This window comes from Rhinatrema bivittatum, chromosome 4 (assembly GCF_901001135.1).
Source record: "Rhinatrema bivittatum chromosome 4, aRhiBiv1.1, whole genome shotgun sequence".
Classification (NCBI taxonomy): Eukaryota; Metazoa; Chordata; class Amphibia; order Gymnophiona; family Rhinatrematidae; genus Rhinatrema; species Rhinatrema bivittatum.
In genome coordinates this window covers 133,156,062-133,180,834 of record NC_042618.1, presented here as the reverse complement: position 1 = coordinate 133,180,834, position 24,773 = coordinate 133,156,062, and the positions used below count along the sequence as shown (strand labels likewise).

Here is a 24,773-nt window from a genome sequence, read left to right as displayed (position 1 = left end):
TCCACACCACTCCCCTCTGGTGGAGCCTAAATAAACTTGGCCTAAGCTGTGTGTAACTATGCTGGGCCTAGCTATCCACTGCCTCTCTCCTCATACCACTCCTCTCAGGTGAAATCTAATTGAGCTGGGCCCAACTATTTATCAGTTGTGATTTAGTTCACAGCTTTTCATTGGTAGCTCAAGGTGAATTATATTCAGTTACAATGGACATGTTCCTGTCCCTAGAGAGCTTACAACTTAAGTTTCTCTCCCCCTCCCCCCCCCAAAAAAAGTAAGCTAGTTAAACCAGGCTTAATTAAGTTGGATATCCTTTTATGTAAAAGTGCTTTACTTTGTTTTATGAAACATTACATAATAAAATATGGGTAAAAAAGAAACCCTTCTGAATCTGTTTCAAACCTTTTATCTCAGTTAGTAAAAGTATCATGCACTGAAATGCATTACATTTATAGAACTAAACTCAGTTTTCTTAGGGTATATTTTACCTCTGGTTTATTAGAGATTGAAGATTAATACAGTAACTCTGACCTTTATTCTGCAAAATTCCTGTACTAAAGATCTTCAGCTTACAGCAATTTTCCTTATGCTGCATACAAGGTTCAGGTCAGCTCAGGAGACATTCAATTGTATATCTTGGAGATGTCCTCTTTTACATCATTATTTACACATCTATGAATTAACAAACTAGAAGCTTTTAAGATTAGGAGATGTTTCTAAAAGGGATTTATATAGAAGATGGCATGGTCCCTACCAAAACCAGGATTTCCAAATTTGGCTCAGTGTAAAACTAAGGCCTTGTCTGTTCCATGTTTATTAGCATTGATGGCACTTTTTCCAAGAATAAGGATGTTACAGCCAAAGGGTAGGTTAGCTGAAAATGTCATTGATTTCTATAAAATGGTCCCCAAGCAGAGGCCCCTGCCAGTCTACATTTTCAGGCACTGAATATGCATGTGATAGATTTGCACACAGTGGAGGCACTGCAGGCAAGGTTTTCTCATGTACATTCATTGTGAGATCCTGAAAACCAGACTGCTAAGGCAAGGGTGATCAACTCTGGTCCTCGAGAGTCACAATTTGGCCAGGTTTTCAGGGTACTGACAGTGACTATGCATGAGAAAAATGTACATACAATGGAGGCAGTGCATATAAATCTATCTCATGCATATACATTGTGGATAGCCTGAAAATCTGATTTGTTTGTGGCACATGAGGACCAGAGTTGGCCACCCCTGGACTAAGAGGTACTCCAGGACCTATTGGGGGCAATACAATCCTGCCATAAGACATTTTCATATAGATACTTAAAAAAACAAACAAACCCCACATCTATGCTTGACTGTGTTGCTTCCTTTTTTCCCTTTGCGCTTCTATGGCCAGAGAAGCAACAGGCAGTGCTATAAGTCCAGCAGGTGATCTTTCCTATCACAAAGGATGACAAACTCCTGTACTAGCATCCCAGAGCAGGCAGGGGTTTCAGCATATCCAACATGATTATTCACAAGTCAGCTGCATGCACTGTGACTTTTGTTTATGGTTTCTTAATATGTCCCAATCCCATATTTAAAAAAAAAAGTTAAAACAATTTGACAGCCTTTAGTATTGTATTTATTATCTTCATAAGTAATTCCAGCAGGAACACAATGTTGTGTGTGCGTTGGCAAGTCTCTGCGCCAGACAGGAGACCTTTTGACTTCTTGAAAGCAGCTGCTAAGGACCCACCCCCCATAAAGGTGGTGTCCCTTTTAGTGAGACCTGTCAGGTATTGGAGGGGCTGCTCTCTATGACATCGGGAAGCAGGCTAACAAGTGCCTTCCACTTTTTTGCCTTTCCACTATGTCTTCTTCCTACTAAGCTTTTCTCTGCATTCAAATTTCTGTAACATTACTGGGGCTTTCTTATTGTTCAGTGAACAGAAAATGTTAACACTCATGTGTTCACTAAAAGAAAAAGGCGAGCCATGCAGTTTGTTTGGAGAGGCAAGTAGTATTCCTAAAACCACTCTCTTTTTTTGAGTTTAGTGTAAACCTCTGTGGCAGGGCTAAGCCTCTTTGCAGCTTGGGAAGGCTCTCAAGGGGCATTTCTTCATCACCCAGAATGCCAACTCTGCTTCTGTCAGAGAATTAACATATAATTAAAAATACCCTTCATAGGGACTGCTCTAAAAAGGAGTGAGGTGCATAAAGCTTGATTCTCTGCAGGTAAATGGCTCTTTGTGCATTACCCTAGTGGATGCTGTCTTCTATGCAAACTCATGGTAGGCATTTCAGGGGGAGGGGCAGGATTTGTGTGTGTAGTTTTGTGTTTTCAAAAGGTTTACACACACAAATTCCACCCTGCTTGGTGTGAGGATCCAGCCACTTAAGACAGGATTTGCAAAGCTACCTTATACAGTTTTCTTTGAAAACCAACTGGAAAGTCTGTATGTAAAATTAACTTTCCCGAATATGCTCCTTTATTCTCTTCTCGCAGCCATGTAAATCTCCAGGTGCAGAGTTGAGCTTTTGATGCCCATAGGCAGACGACTAGGGGGTGGGGAGGTTTTGACCCTGGCAAATCATGTAGCAGAAGGAAGGGAGACGGGGGGGGGGAGGAATATCCCAGTTTTTTAATACATTCAGAATTTGGCACCCTCAGTACATGCCGGTTACCTATACTTAAATCCAGACCTGGCAATCTTTCCCTACCCCTACTTTGCAAATTTCCATTACAGAAAAAGGGGTCCCCTCCTGGGCACTGACTTGCTTGAAGTTAGTCAGGTAGATACAGCAACTTTAATTAACATTAGTTAACAATGTAGTGGTCCATGGAGGATATACAAAAACATTCATGCTCACAAAGCAACCAACAGCATTAGTACCCAAGAATTTGTTAAAATATTTTTTTAAATGTTCGTCCTTTCATGTTTTGAAAAATATTTTAAGGGGTATTTGAGTGAATGTGTGGTTGAAGGTTTTGCAGAGAATAGCAATGACCAGATGCATCAAATATCAGACAGAAGAAATTGAAGAAAAAAAAAAGGAGACTGGCCAGTGGGATGCACCATGCTAGAAGTTATCATCATAAGGGATAAACACTCCTATTTACTTCGTAGCAGAAAGTCTCACAGCCACTGCTGAACTTTCCACTACCCCTAGGTGCCACTAAAATTAGAAATCTCAGTCTCTAGTATGGGATACTATTTTTAAATAAAAAATAAGCTTCAGTAAATTCCTGGGAAAAATCTATGAGCTATAAAACAATTTTTGTCTCTTCCCTGTCTCTATAGAGAAATTGACAACTGTTGAAATGTAACATGACTCTATAAAAGTATACATGAGCTTCTGCCCAGTGGCATTTAGGTAATTACTGATGGCTTGGATTCTACCGTTCTTCCAGTAGCTAACCATGAGGAGGGACCCTAATCCTTCAGGCTTTAGCTGCTGCAACTTGTCCTGGTCCAATAAAGCTCTGCTTGCGGTAGCAGACATTTATTATGGAAACCAGACCTGTTACAAAGCAGGAGATGAAGACCTGCACCAAGGGAAAGCCACAGAAATTCCTTTAATGCCCATACCCTTACCTAGCAAGAAAAAGCTGGTACAGTCCAGTAAATAGGAAGTAGTACTATGGAACTGTCCAACATCCATCTCTCCAAACTAAGTAAGCACCTTATCCATATTTGACATTAACACTGCGCATTCATTTCTAAGAGTGCTCACACCGAAAAAACCTTCCAAAGCAACCACTGAAAACAATCCCTTGGAGTTTGCAGGCGGTAAGACAGTCAACCAGAAAAATTCAAGAAAAGCCCACCTTTCCAGTGATAGGCTAAATATGTGAAACAGACTCCATCTTCTGCCCCTGGTAGGAAAATGTATAGCCAGTGACCTTGTCATGAGACAGGACGACAAATAATGAGCCACAGTATAAATAATACAGTAACACAATGCATTACATCACAACAGCCCGCCTGCACCCCAGGCCTCCCAAGCCTTTCCTGGCTGCGGTGGAGAGGGACGGCGCTATTCGAAGAGTAGATCTTCATCCCGCTCTTCTGCCAGGAGGTTTGCCGGCTCAAAGCCTTCACCGCCTGCCATCCGTAGGGCCCGCTCTTTCTCTGCTTTCTCTTTCAGGATTTTTTTCTTCTCTTGAATCTTTTTTAACCTTAAAACATAACAGAAAGGGTTGATTCCTGCCGTACTTGTCAGACTCATTTGGTGCCCAGCTACAAACTTGCTTCTTCCTAAGCGGGGGGGTCCCCTTAATTTGAAAGGAAAGGGCAAGGAGGAGTCCACCAAGCACCCAGACTATGCTAGACTTGGCAAAACTTCCTTAGAAATCAGCGATTGGTGCAGTTTGTAAGGTACTACAAGGGATACGGTGACCTTGAATGACATGAAGACATTCTCTTATAGGCTCCTGGCAGTTAACTGCCCCTAAAAACACCAAGACTACCTCTGGCCCTTTTGCCACTCTCCTTCAGTAATTTGAAAGCAAAGAAGATATTTTAAGAACAGGATGCAAAACAGCACAGTTTCTTATTATATTTTATATATTATTATTATTACAATGTTGTATTGGATTATTGATTTATTTTGTTTGTTTTAAACCATTCTGGCTCAAAGTTTGGTGTGAGGAAAGTGGAATAGAAGTATAACATAACATATACTTAAGAAATTAACTGAATAACATAAGTAAGGGCCAGGCCCAGTGTCAGCTCTGACACAATACTGTCTGTGCACCTTGTGTCTTACCTGTCATGTCCATCCTGACCCTCTCCAGCGAGATCAGACCCAAACTAGACAGAGTGCTGGTTGCTAACATCATAAAATCACCCTTGCACCATTCCCACCATGCCATAAAGTGAAAAATGGAATTCCTGGACATTATCCTAACCACATCTGGTTCATCACATGCAGCCATTCATTTTGCATTGCTTAACTTTCTGCAGTTAGAAAAACTTGAATGTTAAAAAGAAAACAGTAAGATAAGGGTGAGAGAGAAGCAAAAAGTTTCACAAGGGACCCGTGAGTTGTGAAATGCAAGCTAATCAGGAAAAGATTTGTCATCAATTTCTCAGCATACTGTTTTCTGTGTTTAACCCACCGATAGTCTGGCTTTGCAGGTAAAACGTGCTGCAGCCGCACACTAGTATCTGTAAGTCAGTCCCAAGTGATGGTGCATGCTGCGAGGAAATGTCTGCACAGCTGTAAGTTCTTACTGTATGTTACCTATGAATTGGCAGAACATGACAGCTGGGCTGAAGTCTGCAATCATCCACAATCCAGAGTCCTCAGAGTGAGCCACAGCAAGGAGTTTTAGCTCCCAGTGTATCAGTTGTACTGCCTAACTGCCCAAGATTAATCGTATTTTTTCTGTCCCCCATTGCTAAAATTGTGATGCAACCCAAAACCAGATGGCTGAGTAAAGCGTGTTGAGTAGAACCTGTACCAATCACATGTCAGACTACGGAGACAGTGATAAGTGAAGTCCTACCATGATTCAATGGTTTCATTGCTTTGTCTCCCTCTATAGACTCAACAGAACACTAGCTAGTGTTGTTTTGCTTTTGTGTTGTAGAAGAGGAGGAATACCCAAGAACAGCATCACACTTACCTGTAGAATTCCTCCCTCTCTCGTTCATCCAGTTCGGTGATAATGTAGGACAGGGTACGCTCAATCTTCGGAATAATCACTAGGATGTAAAGTAGACATGTTAACAGGCTGCATTTATACTAGTTGCATTTATAATTTACAACAAGATTTTTTCTTTTGGCCAGCAGTTTCTTCTTGCTCCTTTGGAACCAGCTTCTACTAGGCTACAATGCTAGTTTTCATTCACAAAATGGTTTTCCTTATTTATTTTAACTCCATCCTCCCTCCGCCCTCCCCCCGCCCCCGTCCATCTCAGCCATTGCTGTGACAGTCTTTGATCAAAAGCTACATACCACAATTCTTTCTTGACCCTGGCATACATGCACTCCAAGTCTAGCCACTAGGTGCTCCCCCATTCCCAGAAGACCCAAGAAAGAGAAGACAGGTTCAGGAAATGGATCCAGATCTTCCCATATGGTAGTAACAGCACTTCCACTGAGACATCGGACCAGACCTTTAGAAGAGAAACTTTATGCATTTATATAGAGATTGCCTTAAATCAGTCTGCTGCATGGTTTAAATAAGGTACTACTAAAGGGACTAAAAAGAGGCTTGTAAACTAAAACCATATGGCCAACTAAAGCTAGGTTTCTAAGCCAGGACTGACTGCACAGACTCTTAGGAATATACCAGGAATGGCTGCAGGCTCAGAGCTCCATCACAGGTTTTAATGTCCCCTGACACTTGGGAAATTCCCAATCTTTCTGCACAGTCAAGGTTAAACTCAAGGTTAGTAGGGGTGGTTCATGCAAAGGAAAGAGGATTCTGCAGAACACACGCTTTCTGGAAGCACTTCACATTTGTTCAGGTTGTGGCAATAAAATGTCAAGCATTTCATTAGCAGGGCAATGGAAAATGTCTACAAGGCATGGTTAGAATTCTTCACTTCTGGCTTTTGCTGATAAGCTTTGGATTTTCAGCATTAAAAATAAAGGGCGATTTAACTCTGTATATCATTTAAATTACTCTACACTATGGGGCGGATTTTCAGAGCCCTGCTCGCCTAAATCCGCCCAAAACCGGGCAGATTTAGGCGAGCAGGGCCCTGCGCGCCGGTGAGCCTATTTTACATAGGCTCACCGGCGCGCGCAGAGCCCCGGGACTTGCATAAGTCCCGGGGTTCTCCGAGGGGGGCGTGTTAGGGGGCAGTCCCGGTCGTCGCGGCGTTTCGGGGGCGGACCCGGAGGCGTGGTTACGGCCTGGGGCGGCCCGGGGGCGTGGCCGTGCCCTCCGGACCCGCCCCCAGGTCGCGTCCTGGCGCGCAGGAGGCCCGCTGACGCGCGGGGATTTACGCCTCCCGGAGGGAGGCGTAAATCCCCCGACAAAGGTAAGGGGGGGGGCTTAGACAGGGCCGGGTGGGTGGGTTAGGTAGGGGAAGGGAGGGGAGGGCAAAAGGAAGTTCCCTCCGAGGCCGCTCCGATTTCGGAGCGGCCTCGGAGGGAACGGGGGTAGGCTGCGCGGCTCGGCGCGCACCGGCTATACAAAATCGATAGCCTTGCGCGCGCCGATCCAGGTTTTTAGCAGATACGCGCGGCTCCGCGCGTATCTACTAAAATCCAGCGTACTTTTGTTTGCGCCTGGAGCGCAAACAAAAGTAGGCCTATTCGCGGAGTATGAAAATCCGCCCCTATTTACTGCAGATCCATCTGTCAAGAAAAAAACAAACCAAACAAAAAACCCTGCAGCTGCTCCTCTAGGCCACTTGAATACAAGGAAAAAGTTTTTGCAATGATAAAAGTAGGATGAACATGCCCAACTCAATCGTGGGTTAAAACCCAGCACGGACCTGCACAGGTTCCAGACACCTTAGGCCTGCAGATGGACTGGGCTGTGGAATTCTGAACTGTACTGTTGGACTCTGGCTTCTAGATGTTGTTACTAGTGATATTTTTACTCAATACAAATTAGTTTGAAAAACAGGGACACAGGCAATCAATACCTTTTTACTGGATGAACAATCTTGAAAGTTAGTCAAGAAATGTATTAAGTTGGACCAATAAAAAGGTATCGCTTATTCCTGTGCATTTGCACTCCTTTACTCATGCTTTGAAAAGGAAAGTTTAGCTAATACACAGACTGCTTGGATAGCCAAAGGGACTTCAATTTTATTGACAAAGGGAGCTGCCATAGACAACTGTAATTTAGAGTGTTAATTTCTTTTTACTGATATTGTTAAACCAAGTTCCTAAGTTTAGGAGCCTAAAACGTGGGTGGCTACAGAGGTGGTGTTAGGGAAGAAAAAACAAAGTTAGGAACTTAGTATGGATTTTCAGAGCTAAGCACCTAACTTAGGAACCTAAATCTAGACAAATAAATAGCAGACTTATGTAGGAGCCTAAATTTGTGAAGTTTTCAGTTGACAAAACGTAGGTACCTAATTTCAGAGCTCACGTTTTTATTAATATTGGCCTTTACTTGATTTAGCAAGTGTTTTGTTCCCTATTTTGTGGCATATAAGGAGAAATTAAGACATACCTGATAATTTCCTTTCCTTTACTTCTGCTACACCAGTCAAGAATATGTGGGTTTAGTCTCATCATCCAGCAGTTGGAGGCAGCTGGGTTTTTTTATGATGAAATCAACTGTATGTATGTCATGATTGGAACCAGATACAGACAATGTACTACGTCAAAGCTACATTTAAATTATAGCCACTAGGAAACACAAAAATGTAATAACTGAAGTCTAAAATTTTGATCTAATCTCAACAATACACACAAAAAATTTAATATCTATACTTTCTTTGAGATAAATCATCAACTTATACTATGAGAAGCACTTTAACTAAATTCTAGTCTTAAAAATCTTTGGAGGAATGAAAAATCTCTTCAAACCATTTCCCTATTTTATTAATCTTTTTCTTTTCACAATTTATAAAATTTAGTCAATTATATAGGTAGCTCAATTTGGCCATCCCAGGGTGGGCTTCTTGACCTGTGTGTAGTAGAAGTAAAGGAAAGGAAATTATCAGGTAAGTCTTAATTTCTCCTTCCTTGTCCTTCTGCTCCACCAGTCAAGAACATGTAGGATGTATCAAAGCCCCATTACATCGAATGGGTGGAATGCAAACTTGACCTTAAGACAGCTGTCCCAAAATTAGCATCCTGTCTCACGAGAACATCCAACCTACAATGCTTGGCAAATGAACTAGAGTTGACCAAGTTGCCACTTTACCCATACCGATCAGATTTACTGTGGGTATCTCCGCCCATGATGAAGACTGTGCTCTAGCTGAATAGGCCCCAATGCCCTCCGGCATTTGCAGCCCCTGGTAGTAAATATGAAGACAATTTGTTTTCCTTGATTCATCTTGACTTAAGACTATTCTTTCAAGTATCTCACCAAATAAACTCTCTTTGCAAGTCATTTTGCAGAGATGCAATCTAGAGCGAGAACTGGCAGCCTAATGCCTGAGTCATAGAAGCTTTCTAGCTCCTAATGTGCTAGTGATCTTAAAGAACTAACAAATTCATTAACCTTGTCAGAATGATTCAAGCTGTGCCGTCTGTTCTCCATCAAAAAGCTACAGGTTTCTTCTTAAATAGAGCTCTTTCCACATTACTAGTACAAATGCCATCCACACAGATAGTTGAAGAAAAAAAAAAGTGAAACATAATTCCTTAATTGCGCCTCCTTCCACAAGTATAGATTATTTCCTGCTCAGTGGTGAGTATCTGGCAGCAACGTGTGTCTTCTAAAACAGACCTGTGATGATAGCGTATCTAACCTTGAAAATAGTGTTATATGTCTATAGCTGGTCTTGGGGGAAGGTCTATTTTGGAAATAGTTTAATCTCCAGTTTTGCAGTGGAATGGCCTTGGCTGTATCCCTCTCAGATCTGAATCCCAGTCGGCAGAATTTTTTATACTTCAATTTCAACTTAGCAAAACAGACAGATTACTGAGACCTTCTATTGCTCAGTATTAAATATATTTTTCTACCTCCTTCTGATCTACAGAGGAAGAGACTATTGTTGTGTACAGCCTGGATGCATAACCAAAAGCCCTGGCTGAACCGATGTCCTGTAGAGGGAACTGGAAGGCAAAAGCACATGAAAACACTGTTGCAGCCTATCACATGGCATGCAGTGAACAAGCTTCAAAGCGGGGCCTAGCCAAAAAAGGCTGCCTAACCCACTAGGCTTCCCCCATTCCTAACCTCCCTCGGAACGGGACAAACATTGGAACTGAGCACAGAGACTGGGGAAGGGGAATTCCGTAAATGACCCTCCTTCACTGCTCTGATGTTTTTTTTACTTACCTGAGCTAAGCCCTTCCCGGCTGAGTACAGAGATGGTCTCCGGCTGCAGGGGAAGAGGGTATCTGCTGTCACCGCCAAGCTCGGTTTCCTGCACCTGCTGCCTTTCAGCTGTACAATCAGCTAAGTCCACACCGGCTGAAAAACCAACTACCCGGGACCAAGGCACTCGTCTGAGGGACCACAGAAATCACTTCAGGAATTCTCACCTCAAGAATGGACCATTTGGTATCACCGCAGGAGAGCAGGGCAAACAATTTTCCTTTTATTTCTCCTTCTAAAATCTGAAGCAATCACCAGGAGGGAGATGCACGTCCACCATCTGCTGGAAACAGAGAATACTGGCAGGCTGATGTCACTGCAGGGGTATATATACTGTGACGTTAGTTTGGTCTGTCTCCATCTGCTGGTAGAGGTGCATAACCCACTGGTCCTGAATCCATCTATCTACATGCTAGGAAATTATCTTTTGTTTAGGGTTCTTAAGGAGCTGGGGCAGAAAAAAAACTCTGAGGCAGGGATGGTGGCGTAATCACTATGCCTTTTTTGTTACTTTGTCCCAGCACTTTGAGAGTGAAATCAAAGGCGGCCTTGCAGAGCCTGTAACTGCTCGAGTGTTCTCAAGATGGCAGCATTACAATCACAATGGGAAAAAAAATGTTAGCTATTCTCTCTCTGGATAGGTCTCTGAGTTTAAAACATACTTTTGCACTAGGTTCAGGGTAGTAGGACCCTCAGATTGTAAGCTTGCTGTTTGATTTACACTCTCAATTTTATCATCATGTTTGCAAGCTGTACACTATGTGCTGTCTGCTTCTGCCTTTTAAAGGTCAGAGAGCACAGCACTCAGACATGTGAACTGGCACATGGCAATCCTCAGAAAATCTCTCTTAGCCTTAGAAAACCAATTTTCAATATAATGTGAAAGTATCTTTTCCCTTTCCCTTTTTAATCATAGCCTGAATGACCTACCTTAGCCAGCTGAAAGCTCTGGTTCTTTTTCTACCTTGAAAAAGATTACAGGCAATTTGAATAATAAGAATGTTACCTTCTCTTGTCAAATATTTTTTATTGCTCAGCCTATTACCACATTCAAGGGATGGGAGCTGGGATGGAAGACCTTGGTTCGTGGGCTCGCTTTGAGTCTTGACAAGAGGAGGTGAGCTTTCAAACTGTCAGTGGCACGCTTCACTGCAAGGCTTATCAATTACAGGAGCTTGGCTTCCACAAGTGTTTCTGCTCAGAGCGGCAGTAGACGGTCCTTTTTTCAGAAAAGGGCCTGCTCAAACTACACATGTAGTGCTCTCCCAGAGAAAACAAACCCCATCAGATGGGTAGTGAGCTGTAGTGCTGTCCTGGCTCGCTTCACTGCAGAGAACAGTCTGCAGGAGCTTGGCCCTTAAGGTACATTTGACTAAAAAATAGTTTAAAGTGCTATACCATGAAATAGCCATAAAAATTCTCCTCAATTAAAATACTGAGTCAAGGCTTGTTCACAGCTGTCCATCCAATAGCTGGAGGCAGAGAACACTGGCTGGGTCTGGTTTCATGCATGACATACATTCAGGTGATATCATAAAAAAAATAAACTCACCCAACTCTGTCTCCAACCGCTGGATGAGGAGACTAAATCCACATATTCCTGTCTGGTGGAGCAGAAGGAGGAGGAAAGGAAAATTTTCTAAAGCCATTTGCCTGTTTGAAAACCGTCCACCTCTTACCTAGGAGAAATCACACGTTCTTTTCAAGGGGAAAAGGAGGTGCAGGTTTCTGCAGGTCCTTTCCCCCCCCCCCCCCCCCCCGAGGCAGCATGCTCCTACTTTCCCTTTGAAAACCTGTGCAAAGGCAGCGGGTAAAAGCCCCTGCAGACCTTGTGGCTATGTGGGCACTTTTCAGAGTCAGGGACCTTTATTGACATGACAATTTACACACGTGTCGCCAAAGTATTACAGCACTGAAAGGCCACAGAGGAGCTCTCTCTTCTACATGATCAATGCATCTAACACTGGAGAAGTAGCCTAGTGGCTAGTGTAGCAGGTTGAGAACCAGCGAAGCCAGGGTTCAAATCCAGCTGATGTTCTGTGTGTCCTTGGGCAAGTCATTTCACCCTTCACTGCCTCAGGCTGTAAGCTACCCATGAAAAGGCACAAGCTAAATCTACATAAATGAATTATAGGATGCAAACAATGCAAAAAAAACAAAACCAAACCCTAAGTATAGTGCTTATACCGACTGTGCTTTCTGAAGTCAGGTGTTAGCACATAAGACACGTTTACAGAAATCAGAGCATCTTATATGAAAGAGGAAGGCATCCAATCAGAAGTGAGATTAATCACTTTCTGATTAAATATTAGTGCAGTAGTCTGAACTTGCGCGTGTTGCTACCCAAGATCTGAAAGGAAGATTTTAACACAGCTGCAGCAGCTTCCCCTTGACCCAGAAATCTCACCACTCACCATGTTCAATTGCATTTACGCGCCTGTTTGTTATCTTAATGGCTTCATCCAATGTAACAAAGGAAGTCTACAGCAAAAGGAATGGGAAACAGAAAAGCCTCCTCAGTGTAAATGAAAATGTTACGGCTTGACATTCTTTGTTGCTATGAAAAAGAACAAGACGTCCTCCTGTAAATATAAATCCGTTCCCCAAATATTCCCTCGGAATCAAAACAGAAAACACAAACAATACAGATCTCAAAATATTTACTAGGGGCTGCGCCCCCGCTCGCTTGTGTGTGTGTGGGCACTCTTCCCCCTTGCTCCCTTCTCCTCGTGTGTGTGTGTGGGGGGGGGGGGGGGGGCAACGTGTGTGTTGACAAAGTTAGGGGGTGTGGGCAGTGCGTATGCATGTGAGATGTGGGGGGGCAAGTGGTATCAGAGGAGTGTGAGCAGGGAGGGCAGGCACACACTATTCTCCCCTCTCCCATTTTGTTCGCCTCTCTCTCCCCCACTTCACACTCCTTCCCCCTCCCTACCCCCTCACTTGCCACTTTGTGTGTTGGGAGGGGGGTAGTGCTATAGGTGCAGTGTGTATGGGTGGGGCACTACTTCCGATCAGTGCTTGTCAGGGGGCGAAGCACTAGAGTAACTGGGGAAATGTGAGGGATGTGTGTAAGGGTGTGATGTCTGCAGGCACTCTTGTCCCCTCAGTCGCAACTTTATTTATTTAGATTTTTGTTCTGCTTTTCGGCACTTCAAAGCGGATTACGTTCAGGTACTGTAGGTATTTCTGTCCCCAGAGGGCTTATAATTTAAGGGCCTGATTCATCAAGGTACTTTCCCATAGACACAGAATGGGAGAAAAGTCTTAGTGACTCAGGCAGTACGTTTGCAGCTAATGCAACAGGGAAGATAAAAGTGACTTGTCCAAGGTCACAAGGGCGGCAGTGGGATTTGAACCATGGTTTCCCTGGTTACTTTGCAACTTTCATCCCACCACCCCCCTCCTGCCAGTAAGTGAGAAGGGGATTGGGGAGATGACGTAGATATAATGTGGGATGGAGGGTTGGTGTGTATGCACTCTCCACACCCCTGGTGTGTGTGTGTGTGTATATGTGCGTAGGGGGTGTGATTTATCCCACTCTCCCTCACTATCCACTTTGCAGTGTTCTCCTCCTCCTCCCCATCCTCCGTGTGTACATGAAAGCGTCTGTGTCGGGGGGGCGTAGTGGTATAGGTGGAGTCTGTGGGTGGGAGCATCCTTTTCCCTTCATACTCTCCATTTTGTCCCCCTTTCCACACTTGTGGGTGTGGGGATACGAGTGTTCAGAGTGCATGTGTGGGGCAATCTCCCCCCTCCTCATTCTTGCCTGTATATAGGAGGGAATGGGAGGCAGGTGTACATGGGATATTGTAGGGTGGTTAGGTGGTAGTGTGTGAGAGTGTGTGTGTGTGTGTGTGTGGGGGGGGGGGGTGTCGGTGTCAGGCTGCTGGGGTGGGATGAGTGTATGCATGCACTCTTTCCTTCTTTCCTGTCCCCTTGCTTCGCACTCTTTCCTTCCCTCCCTAACCCCTTTTGCACTCCTGTCCTCTCTCCTCCCCCTCTGCATCTCTCTTACTCCTCTACACCACAACACAACACCTTCCCTCCCTCTGCCTATCTTCTCTCCTGCTGCAATGTGCGTGTGTGTGGAGGGGGGGGGGGGGGAGGGCACGGAGGAAGTAGTGTAGGTAGGGCATGTATGGATGGGGGCATTCTTTCCCTCTCTCCTCACTCTTGTTTATGTGGGGGGAGGAGGAGGAGATGGTGGTAGTGGTAAGTGGGGGTGTGGGGGGTAGTGAGTTGGCACTCAGAGGGAGGTGTTGGGATGTGTGTACGCTCCCCCTTGCCCTCTTCACTATGTATGTCTCTCTCCTCCCTCTATCTATTGAGTTTCCTGGCTGCGGCAGGCCTGTGGCCGGCTCCACTCACCCCCAACGCCCGGGTTCTGGACCTGGCCCTTCCTCCTTGATAGCAGTAGACAGTTGCCTATGCACTCGCGCTCCTGCTACGCTCCCAGGCTCCTCCAGCAACTCCGTGGCCTCCTCTAGTCCTGGTTGGATCTCCCCACGTGCGTCGAGGGGAGACGCCGCCATCTCCTAGTTCCAGCCTGCCCTTCTTAGGCGCACATGCATGCACCTTCACCGACTTTAAAGGGGCCGCGGCGGGAAACCTTCCCACAGCCCCGGATGATGACGTCTCTCAGCCTTACTATTTAAGGCAGGTTCCGCCATTCAATTTTTGCCTTGGCAACAGGTCTCCATGCTTCCTGTCGTGTACTTATTTGCTGCTTGTTCGCGTTCTTGTTCCAGTATTCGTCAGTGTTCGTGTTTCAGTTCCAGCTTCCTGTTTCCTGACTATCCTTTGGATGGATTCCTTGGTTTTGACCATCTCTTGTTCCTGACCTTGGCTCCAGCCGCCTGACCTGACTTCAGCTTGAACCTGACCTTATCTCCAGCTGACTGCCTTGGGCTTGGCCTTTCTTAGGCACCTGCCTACTAGCAAGCCCTGACTTAACTTGTTCTTAACTGCTCGCCTGCTTCTGTCTGTCCGGGTTTCTGGAGCCTGGCCTTGTCTTCAACCTTGCTCCTTCCTGGCGCCCTGCCTTGGACACTCTTTCTGGGATCAACCATGCGGAGGCCCGCCTAAGACCAGGCAGCCCCAGTACCCAAGGGCTCAACCTGTGGGGAACGAGGGCTGGTATTGGCGAAGCTCCAGTAGGCCTCTGCTTCCCGTTCAGCCCTGCCTCCCAACAGTGGGGACCTGTGGGGGTTTCCCCACGGGTAGCGCCAACTCCACCTCGGGCCAAGGGTCCACCGCCGCAACACTACCCTGCTGTGTGTGGAAGGGGACATAAGTAGAAGTACAACACCCTACTACTACCACCACCACCACACACACACACACACACACACACACACTCACGTGGTAGTAGTGTGTGTATTGGAAGGTGATATTGATGTGTTTGGGAGTGTTGGGGTGCATGTGCATGCGTTTCTGCACCCTCTCCATCTCCACCCACTTTGTACTCGCCCGCCCTCTTCGTGTCCCTTCCCTTCTCACTCTAGTACTCTTCTTACTCGTTTCTTCCCTCCACCCCATCCAACCCTCTCTTCTCCTCTTTCACTCTCTCTCCTTCCACCTCCCCTATGACTGCTTCCTGCTGCTGGTGGAGCCTGGGAACCACCACCAGCCTTTCTACTACTGGACCCATGGCCATACTTGCTGATGCCTCAGCCTCCATTCTTCTCCACACGTCTCTCTCTCACTCAATCCTTGTTTTTACCTCGGACCACTTCTTGCTGCAAGTGGGGTCTGGGAAACTCCAGCAGCTTTGTCACGAAGATGCCCCATTCTCTTCTGCTGCCCTAGGCACAGGCCTAGGCCTAATAGACCTGAGTGGAAATCCAGGCCTGCTCCCATGCAAGTTTCAGAATAATCTGTACATTTCAGAGCAGAAGACACTCCTGGTCCTCTGGTGCCACCTACCTGCAATGAGGCTAATTCTACAAGCAGTTCCACAGCTTTTGAATAGTTCCTCTTCAGTTTTGCCAACTGTTCACCCCCTCGAGCTAGACCTGTCAGCTCATAACCTAAAATAAGCAGTCAGATGCCAATTAGCTCACTGGGTTCTATTGAGCTACTCTACATAAAAACTCAGAAACCAAAGCAAATTCACTACATGTGTACTTACTATCCCCTCCTTCTTGATAGTGTTCAAACACTGGCAGTGTTACACCTGAAACAGAGAGCATTTTTTGTAAGATTTCAACTGCTTCTCTTAACATGGATTTCTTACTAGAGTGTTTACTTAGCTCATCTATTGATTTCATGCTTGAGATTTCCATGTATCTGCAAACTAATACAGCAGGGGCACACTTCCCCACATTACCTTGCCAGAGTACATTTCAGAAATCAGAGCACAGGTCCATAACCAGGGACAGGCCTGGTCAAACTGAGAAACTGGTTTAAATCCCCTGCCCCCCATATCAGGGCAGAAGCACCATAACCAGCTGACCATTTTGAGCATCTTGATCTTACCAAGAAACAAATATGATAAAATGAATAATAAATACAGTAATTACGTACTATAAAACATTTAGTCATGGCTCTCTGCTTGAGCTGTGACGACAATGAGAATCGGATAAAAGAAAGCCCTTTATTAAAACGCCCGACTCTGGCCGAGTTTCGCTCTTTTTGCACAGAGCTGCCTCAGGGGCAATTCATTCAAGCAGGACTTGGAAAAGTCAATATCGTATTGATTATCAGCGCGGATGATTTCACTCCAAAGCAGTTAGACTTTCATTTGTTCACGTAGCGATGCTGTGTAGTGTCAGCAATGGAATTGAATGCATTCGATATATATTGAATCCACATAACGAGCAGTCCTGCTTGAATGAATTGCCCCTGAGGCAGCTCTGTGCAAAAAGAGCGAAACTCGGCCAGAGTCGGGCGTTTTAATAAAGGGCTTTCTTTTATCCGATTCTCATTGTTGTCACTGCTACACAGCTCACTGGATCGGTTACCGATTTGTTTTTTGGGTCCATCTCTGCTTGAGCTGCCAGCTATGGTACTATCTTTCTCTGGTACTCGGTAGAGACCACCAACTTATTTTACATAGACCTTTTGGTAGTTAATAATTTTAAATATATCAGAAAAAATACTCCTATCTATGGTAAGATACATACACAGATACAAGCAATTTCTTAAGTACAGACTGCATTTTAATGAAAATTGTTAGCATAAACCATATAAATAATCTCCAGACTGCATCCTGATGCACTAAAGATTTGTAAAGATGGTTAGGTCTTTACTTTAACTTGTGATATTGCAGGACTTTTAATGATAATTACTCAATAGTAATTCTACAAATAAAAATAAGCGGTGGGGGAGGGGGTATAATTTGGGCCCTCACTTGGAAAGTAGCAGATGACTCTGTGCAGGGATTTCCCATTATGTTCTATGCAATGGGAACTTCCACTTCCCTCCCTGAGTGCTGCTCAGGAACCCACTCCGGCCCTCCTCTCAGGTTCACATAAGGGCACTGCAGCATCCCTTTGACTGTGTTTTTTGCTGGTCCTGTTCTAGCTGGTACAAGAGTCAAACCACTATATGTTTTGGGTTGGTTCTTTTCAGATGTGACCAAAATTGTTCCAGTTTCATTCCAGTTCAGGCTAATAAAAGGTTCAATAACTGGTTCAGCACACATGAACTAACTAGTTCAGCTCTCTTCACATTTCAATATAAGATATAATTGTTTAGAGGGCAGAGTAAGCTAATTATATTTTCTGTGTGTAAATCCTGCGTACAGGACCCTCACATAAAAGGATTTATGTGCCCACAAATGTTTTGCTTTCAGTGCAGAAAACCTTTTTAATGCACATTTTTGGGTTAGTCTGCTCTTTTTTTCTTTATTAATCTCCTGATGCATTAGCACACTGCTTTCCTTATCGGGTCCTGAATTACCTCTGTTCTCCCATTATTCCACTGCTTTGCAACATATGAGAGGAAAGGAGGACACGGGTGCAGGAAGCCGCTTGGTCCTATTACTGAATCACAACTGAGGCTCATTAAAGCAGCAGCACCAGCAAAACTAGTTTAGAATTTTCAGTCAATAGTTTAAAATGTGAAAAAAAAAACAAAAAACGTCCTCCAAAAACTCCATTAAGTTCCTGCACTTTTAGTGGAAGGCAGAAATAAAGGTCAAACAAGCAAGCTCTAGGAGATCTCTTTATTTATTTATTTACAATTTGTATACCGCAAACAAAATTTCTAAATTGTTTCCACGTAAACATACATAGTCAAAACACAGGCATAAAATAAACATCATAAACAATATTAAAACAACAATAAGAAAACACAAGACAAATCTTCACAGTCCTCCCCTATTTAATTTCCTTACCTTTCGCCCAAGTTATATAAACCCTACTTTCTATACTTGCTTCACCCATTTTATGTTTTCGAGGTTATTTCTACCCTGTTCATTGTAAAACAAGACTTTGTCTATGTTATTTTGCTGGTTGTAATGTAAACCGAAGTGATAATTAATCTTGTTAATTGAACCTCGGTATATAAAAGTTATAAATAAATAAATAAATCTTGTAAAGTCATTTCATTATGTTTGTATCTTTTGTTATCTCATTGTTAATCTCTCTTTTGCCTCCTCTACATTCCAAGTTGCATTTTATCCCTGTTTTATTGTAACTGCTACCTTATTCTTCTATCACATGTTAATGTTTTTTAAGTTATTAAGTATTTATTCTGTTGTCACACCTTGTTATCTGTAAACCGGCATGATGCGACTCCCATCGCGAATGCCGGTATATAAGAAATTTAAATAAATAAATAAATAAATAAATAAATGTTTGGCAAGGCCCTCCTTGTATACCAAAAGGAACTGCCTAGTATTCTTCAGCTGTATTCTGGAAAGGCCTTTTGAAAAAGAAAACTTTTTACTATCTTCCGTAACATTAGGTAAAAAAAACCCCCTCTCTTCTTTAGAGGTAGGATTCCACAATTCTGGGCCCTGAACATAAAACAGTCATTTCTGGGATTCGTCGAGCCTCACTTGCTAACAGATGGAACATCTAGCAAATATTGTGTGGCAGATCTTAAAAGCCTTGCTAGGCGATAAAGTTTTAGGAAGGCATTGGAACTGGCAGGAAGGTTTCCAGAGCTACACTCCCTTCAGCATTCAGTGCAGAGCGAGCTTGCATTATAGCGGTAAGGTGATACTGTTTGTTTCCAAAGCTGGAAAGTGCTGGAAAGGTAAAGGATGAGGAGGGGGTGCCCTTGGCAAAACATCCCCCCCCCCCCCCCGTCCTTTGCAACTCTTCACAGGATTCAGAGCTGGATTAACTCAAAACTTTCCATAAGTATTGGAATGTTTTCTGCAATAGCACCAAGTGCATGGAACAGTATGCCAAAAGATATGATTGGAGATTAATCGATATTCCACAAAAAAAAAGTTAAAAATTCCATAAATGGAGGGTCGGGGTGGGAATACTGCAACATCAGAGTTATATTATTTCATTTCTGGAATGAGTTTAGCAACACCAGTTTTGTCAGGAAATCATTATTTGAAATTGTACTTTATTTTAGTAAGGACAAATTCCTTATGTATTTATCAGGATGTTAAATGTGCATTGTAACTTGTTATTTTAAACTGCACACAGAGTGAATGTTTTGTATGTATACTGTATATACATGGCTTTGAATACGTGGATAGCCTGTATTAATGCTATGTAAGAACTGAAATAATTTTTGGCCATTATTTCTGTTTCAAAAGAACAAAAATACTCTCCAGAACAAAAAAAAGAGGGTGGAGAGTAAAAGCATGCTGGATAGGAACAGAGGGAGGACCAGATTCTAGTACCAAGCCAAAAAAAAAAACCCCACACCAAAACACCCAGCAAGGCTGTTTTTTTCCCCAAAGTTTTGAAACAGCACAACTTTTGCCCAAGGAGGTAGTGAAAAAGATTCATTATAAAAATTGAAATTCCAACACAACTATGTGCTAAAGGTGCTGTGGGACTTTTGCACGATTCTTAAAATTAGGACCTTTGGGCAAAACACAGGCCATATTCCCACAACGCTTTTTCTGCAAGGTTTTGTTCTGATATTTTTATGGGGGTATTTTCAAAAAGATTTCCACATGGGTGGGGGGGCGCAGAAGTTCATAATAGCCCATGTGTAGAAGATGCATGCAAACTTCAACCCAAATTTTCAAAGTGAGCTTACGAGTGGAAAGACTCTTAAAACAAGCAGGTGTAGGCAGAACCCTGCGCGGCACATGCGCACACATTTGCACCTGCTTGGGAGCAAGGTCGACATGTGATGTGGATTTGTCCTCCTTGGGTAAGTTTCAGGAAATTAAAGCAGAGAGACTTGTAAGGCAGTCTGCTTGCACGAGTTTGGAATGGTGAACCATTTACACAAGCATTTATTTTGCCTCAAAAACAAAATCTGCCCCACAGCCAGAACTCGCACATTTGAATATGTACCAGGCAACCCTGCTGATCATCTGCAAACACTTCCATAGCAAACAACTGAACACTAATCACTGAGAATGAGAAGAAAATTAATTTGCTCTGCTATGTCTGTACAGGAGACAGCCTAGGAGAGATTCAACTCTCCAAAAATGGGCAAACATTTAAATGTCAGAGTACAAATTTTACATTTTTAGCCAAACAAGTGCTAGTGGACTCAAACCAATTTCTGATGATTAACTAAACTGCTGCACCCTGAGACAGGACTGCCAACTGAGGGGAAAAACATTCTGCTACATCCACATTTTCTCTTATCCTTATGTCTCATCCTCCCCTACCCCAAGCATTCATACCCTAGTCATTACCTTCCTACCCAATGCAAGCCAGCACTCACCTCCTCCTCAAACCATTCACGTTCAAGATTCAATAACTACCACTTGACTTCTCCCTCCTTCCACATCATTCACAGCCTGCTTGGTGCTGCCCTCCCCTTCTCTATCTGCCAGCAGCAAGCCTGGAACCTGGTCTTAGGAAGCAGAGACAGGCAGCTGGTTTGAGTATCTGCTGCAGGCCCAGCCCTCCCCATCTCCCTGCAGCCGTGAATGATGTGCTTCCTTCAGCCTCCAATCTGCGTGTCTGGCCAATTACCCGCTTTTATGTTGCCTGTTTTGAACTTGTGCAGGCAAGCTGGTGTGTCAAGATTAAATCTGGCCAGACCAGCTGAATACCAGTCAGCTGACAACCCTAGCCTGAGGTCCATAAAAGGAACAATACTAAGGATAACGCAAGAATCCATTTCTTTTCATAAAGACAGACCCATACTTTGATACCGTGTTATTAGAAAACAAGGGATCTTGACTTACCCTTCATGCAACAAAAAGAAAGAGAAGCAGTTTGTTACCTGCCACGTTGTCTTTTTTGGCTCGGACCTTGACCTGTGCCTTATTCACATTCTGGATCACTGTGGTACTGCAGAGGGACAAAAAGAAATACATGAATTCTACAGAAACATGGCAAAGAAAATACCCTCTCAGAAAACTTAAGGATATCACTGTGGTGTTAGGAATTTAATTTAATTAATAAGTTTTCACATAGGCCATCAACAGAACTGGTGTTCAAAATATCTACAATTAATATTCAGATACACTTGTACCCCTGAAGAATTTGACAGATGTGTAGCATTAAAAAAAAAAAAGCAATCAGACAAAACATCTTATTTTTAATGTGTTTCAAATTAAACTATTATGCATCATAGAACAGCACAATCATTAAACAAACCATAGCAATAAAGGAAATAACAAAATGTCCCTGTTCAAAAGTTTGCATACCCTTAGTTCTTAATAAAGAAATTACTTACCTGATAATTTTGTTTTGCTTAGTGTAGATAGATGGACTCAGGACCTATGATTTATGCTCCCCTGCCAGCAGATGAAAATGGAGTCAGATTTCAAAGCTGACATCACCCTAGCTACATCCCTGCAGTGACCTTAGCCCTTCAGTATTCTCTTCAAAAGCCACTGTGGACATACTAATGAAAAAACTTGATTAAAAACTTTAAAAACTGATAACCGTAACTGTACTCAACCAATCATAAACACTGAACTCCAGTAAGATTATAGATGCCCTAACCTAGGGACTGGATGACGGCTTACCTGTAATGTCTTGGAATAGATATCCACTCCAAGGGCGAATCCTTGGTACCATTCTTGGGCAGCCAGAGACGGGATGCTAAGTCCATCTGTCTACACTAAGGAAAACAAAATTATCAGGTAAGTAATTTCTCCATTTCCTGTGTGTAGCCAGATGGACCCAGAACCAATGGGATATACAAAAGTTACTCCCAATCGGGGCTGGCGGCTGTCCGTGGTCCGGTTATCACCGCCCTAGCAAAGGCTGTGTCCTTTCGGGCCTGTACGTTCAAGGCAATAGAACTTGGAAAAGATGTGGAAGGAGGATCACGTCACCGCTCAGCAGATATCGATGGGAGACAGCAGTCTAGTTTCCACCCATGAGACCACCTGAGCCCTAGTGGAATGAGCTTTAACCTGAGAAGATAATGGTTTTCCTGCATCCACATAAGCTCCTGTGACCACCTCCTTAATTCAGCGAGCTATGGTAGCCCACAAAGCTGGTTCACCCTGTTTCCTTCCACCATGAAGGACAAACAGGCGGTCCATTTTTTGGACCAGTTCTGAAACTTCCAGATACTGCACCTAAAGTCTACTGATATTCAAATGCCAGAGGCAGTATTCTTCCGCGTCCTTGTGCTTATCTAGGGATGGCAATGAAATGGACTGATTCAAATGAAAGTCCGAGACTACCTTGGGCAAGAAGGATGGAACGGTATGAAGCTACAACATTCCTGGAGTCATCCGGAGGAATGGTTCCCGACACGACAATGCCTGCGGTTCAGAGATGCGATGTGCCGAGCATATAGCCACCAGGAACACCGTTTTCAAGGTTAATGAACACAAGGAAAGACTGCGCAGCGGCTGAAAGGAGGGCCCTGCCAACAATTCCAATAAGATTAAGATTCCACAAGGGAACCAGCCACCATAGGGGTGGTCAGAGGTGCTTCACCCCTTTCAGAAAACAGGCCACATCTAGATGAGCCAACAGGTGAGTTCCGTTCACCTCGCCCCGAAACAGAAGACAGCCACTACCTGGCTCTTCCAAGAGTTAAGGGTCAAATCTTTATTCAAGACGTCCTACAAAACTTCCAGAATTAGTGGGATTTTGACCGCCCAACAGGGGACACCATGGTCCTCTCACCAGGCCTAAATACTCTCCAGACCTGCACATTTACTATGGACGTAGAGAACTTCCGAGCACGAAGTAAGGTGGCAATTATTGCCGCAGAATATCCTTGCTTCAAAAGGCAAGCCCTCTCAAGGGCCAGACTGTAAGACAGAATCGAGTCAGATCCTCGTGAAGGAACGGTCCAAGCTGTAGCAGGCCCCTGTGCGGTGGGAGGTACAGGAGGGGGTCTCCACCAGGAGTCTCCACATGTCCGCATACCACGGATACGTGAGCCAATCTGGAGCTACTAGTAAGACTAATCCCTTGTGGTGCTCAATTCTGCAAATGACCCTGCCCAGCAGGAGCCACGGAGGGAAGGCATATAGCAACTCTTCTTCCTGCCATGTCTGAACAAGAGTGTTGATACCCAGGGACCATTGATCTCTTCTGCGACCGAAGAATCAGGGAACCTTCACATTGTGGGATGCAGCCAGCAGGTCGATGGACGAGAGACCCCAGCATTCTACTATCAGCTGAAAGGCTTTGGCTGACAATACCCACTCTCGATCCAGACTCTCTCTACTTAGAAAGTCTGCTCTGACGTTGCCTTTTCCTACAATCTGTAAGACCGCGGGAGAGCGGACGAATGCCCGCTCTCCCGGCGCGCGCACCGGCCCTTCGCCGGTGCAGGCGATTCAGTATTTAAATGAGGCGACGCGGTGCAAACGAGGAAAAGGAGGCGCTAGGGACACTAGCGCATCCCTAGCGCCTCCTTTTGGCCTGGAGCGGTGGCTGTCAGCAGGTTTGACAGCCGACGCTCAATTTTGCCAGCGTCGGTTCTCGAGCCCGCTGACAGCCATGGGCTTGGAAACCGGACGCCGGCAAAATTGAGCGTCCGGTTTTCGGCCCGACAGCCGCGGGCCGAATTCATTTTTTTTTTTTATTTTTTACTTTTTTTACCTTTGGGGACCTCCGACTTAATATCGCTATGATATTAAGTCGGAGGGTGCACAGAAAAGCAGTTTTTACTGCTTTTCTGTGCACTTTCCTGGCGCTGGAAGAAATTAGCGCCGACCTTTGGGTCGGCGCTAATTTCTTAGAGTAAAATGTGCGGCTTGGCTGCACATTTTACTTACTGAATCGCTCGTGCATACCTAATAGGGCCATCAACATGCATTTGCATGTTGAGGGCGCTATTAGGTGCCGCGGGTGGGCCGCGTGTTTTCCTCCCCTTACTGAATAAGGGGTAAGGGAAAACACGCGTCCAGAGCAGGCTGACAGTGCGCTCCGACGGAGCACACTTTACTGTATCGACCTGAATGTGGGAGGCTGAGATCATCTGTAGATATATTTCCACCCATTCCATAAGGAGATCTATCTCCTGTGACACTTGCTGGCTCTTGGCTCCACCCTGGCGATTGATATAAGCTACTGTTGTTGTGTTGTCTGACATTACGTGGGCCACTTGGATGAATTGTAGACATGCCAATCTGACTGCCCAGACTTCCAGGTGGTTGATGTTCCAGAGGGCCCCTTCCTCAGTCTAATATCCTTGGGCCGTCAGTTCCTGACAGTGAGCTCCCCAGCCCCAGAGGCTCGCCAGTTTGAGAAGGACAGGGGTACAACCCCTGCTCAAATGAGCTTCCTGCAGCCGCCACTGGAGCCGAGGAGGGA

General features: G+C 44.5%; 1 protein-coding gene across 1 annotated transcript in view; it reads right to left on the bottom strand.

Annotated features, from left to right (window-relative positions):
* Nucleotides 1-295: 295 nt before the first annotated feature.
* Nucleotides 296-24,773, bottom strand: part of ATP6V1D (ATPase H+ transporting V1 subunit D) — a 47,575-nt gene continuing 23,097 nt past the window's right edge. The window contains exons 4-9 of the mRNA XM_029598866.1: nucleotides 21,262-21,329; nucleotides 16,067-16,111; nucleotides 15,862-15,965; nucleotides 12,351-12,417; nucleotides 5,599-5,677; nucleotides 296-4,146 (exon numbers count right to left, since the gene is read on the bottom strand). Coding sequence (XP_029454726.1) covers nucleotides 4,005-4,146; nucleotides 5,599-5,677; nucleotides 12,351-12,417; nucleotides 15,862-15,965; nucleotides 16,067-16,111; nucleotides 21,262-21,329 — 505 coding nt within the window. The 3' untranslated portion in view covers nucleotides 296-4,004. The remainder of the gene's footprint in view (nucleotides 4,147-5,598; nucleotides 5,678-12,350; nucleotides 12,418-15,861; nucleotides 15,966-16,066; nucleotides 16,112-21,261; nucleotides 21,330-24,773) is intronic.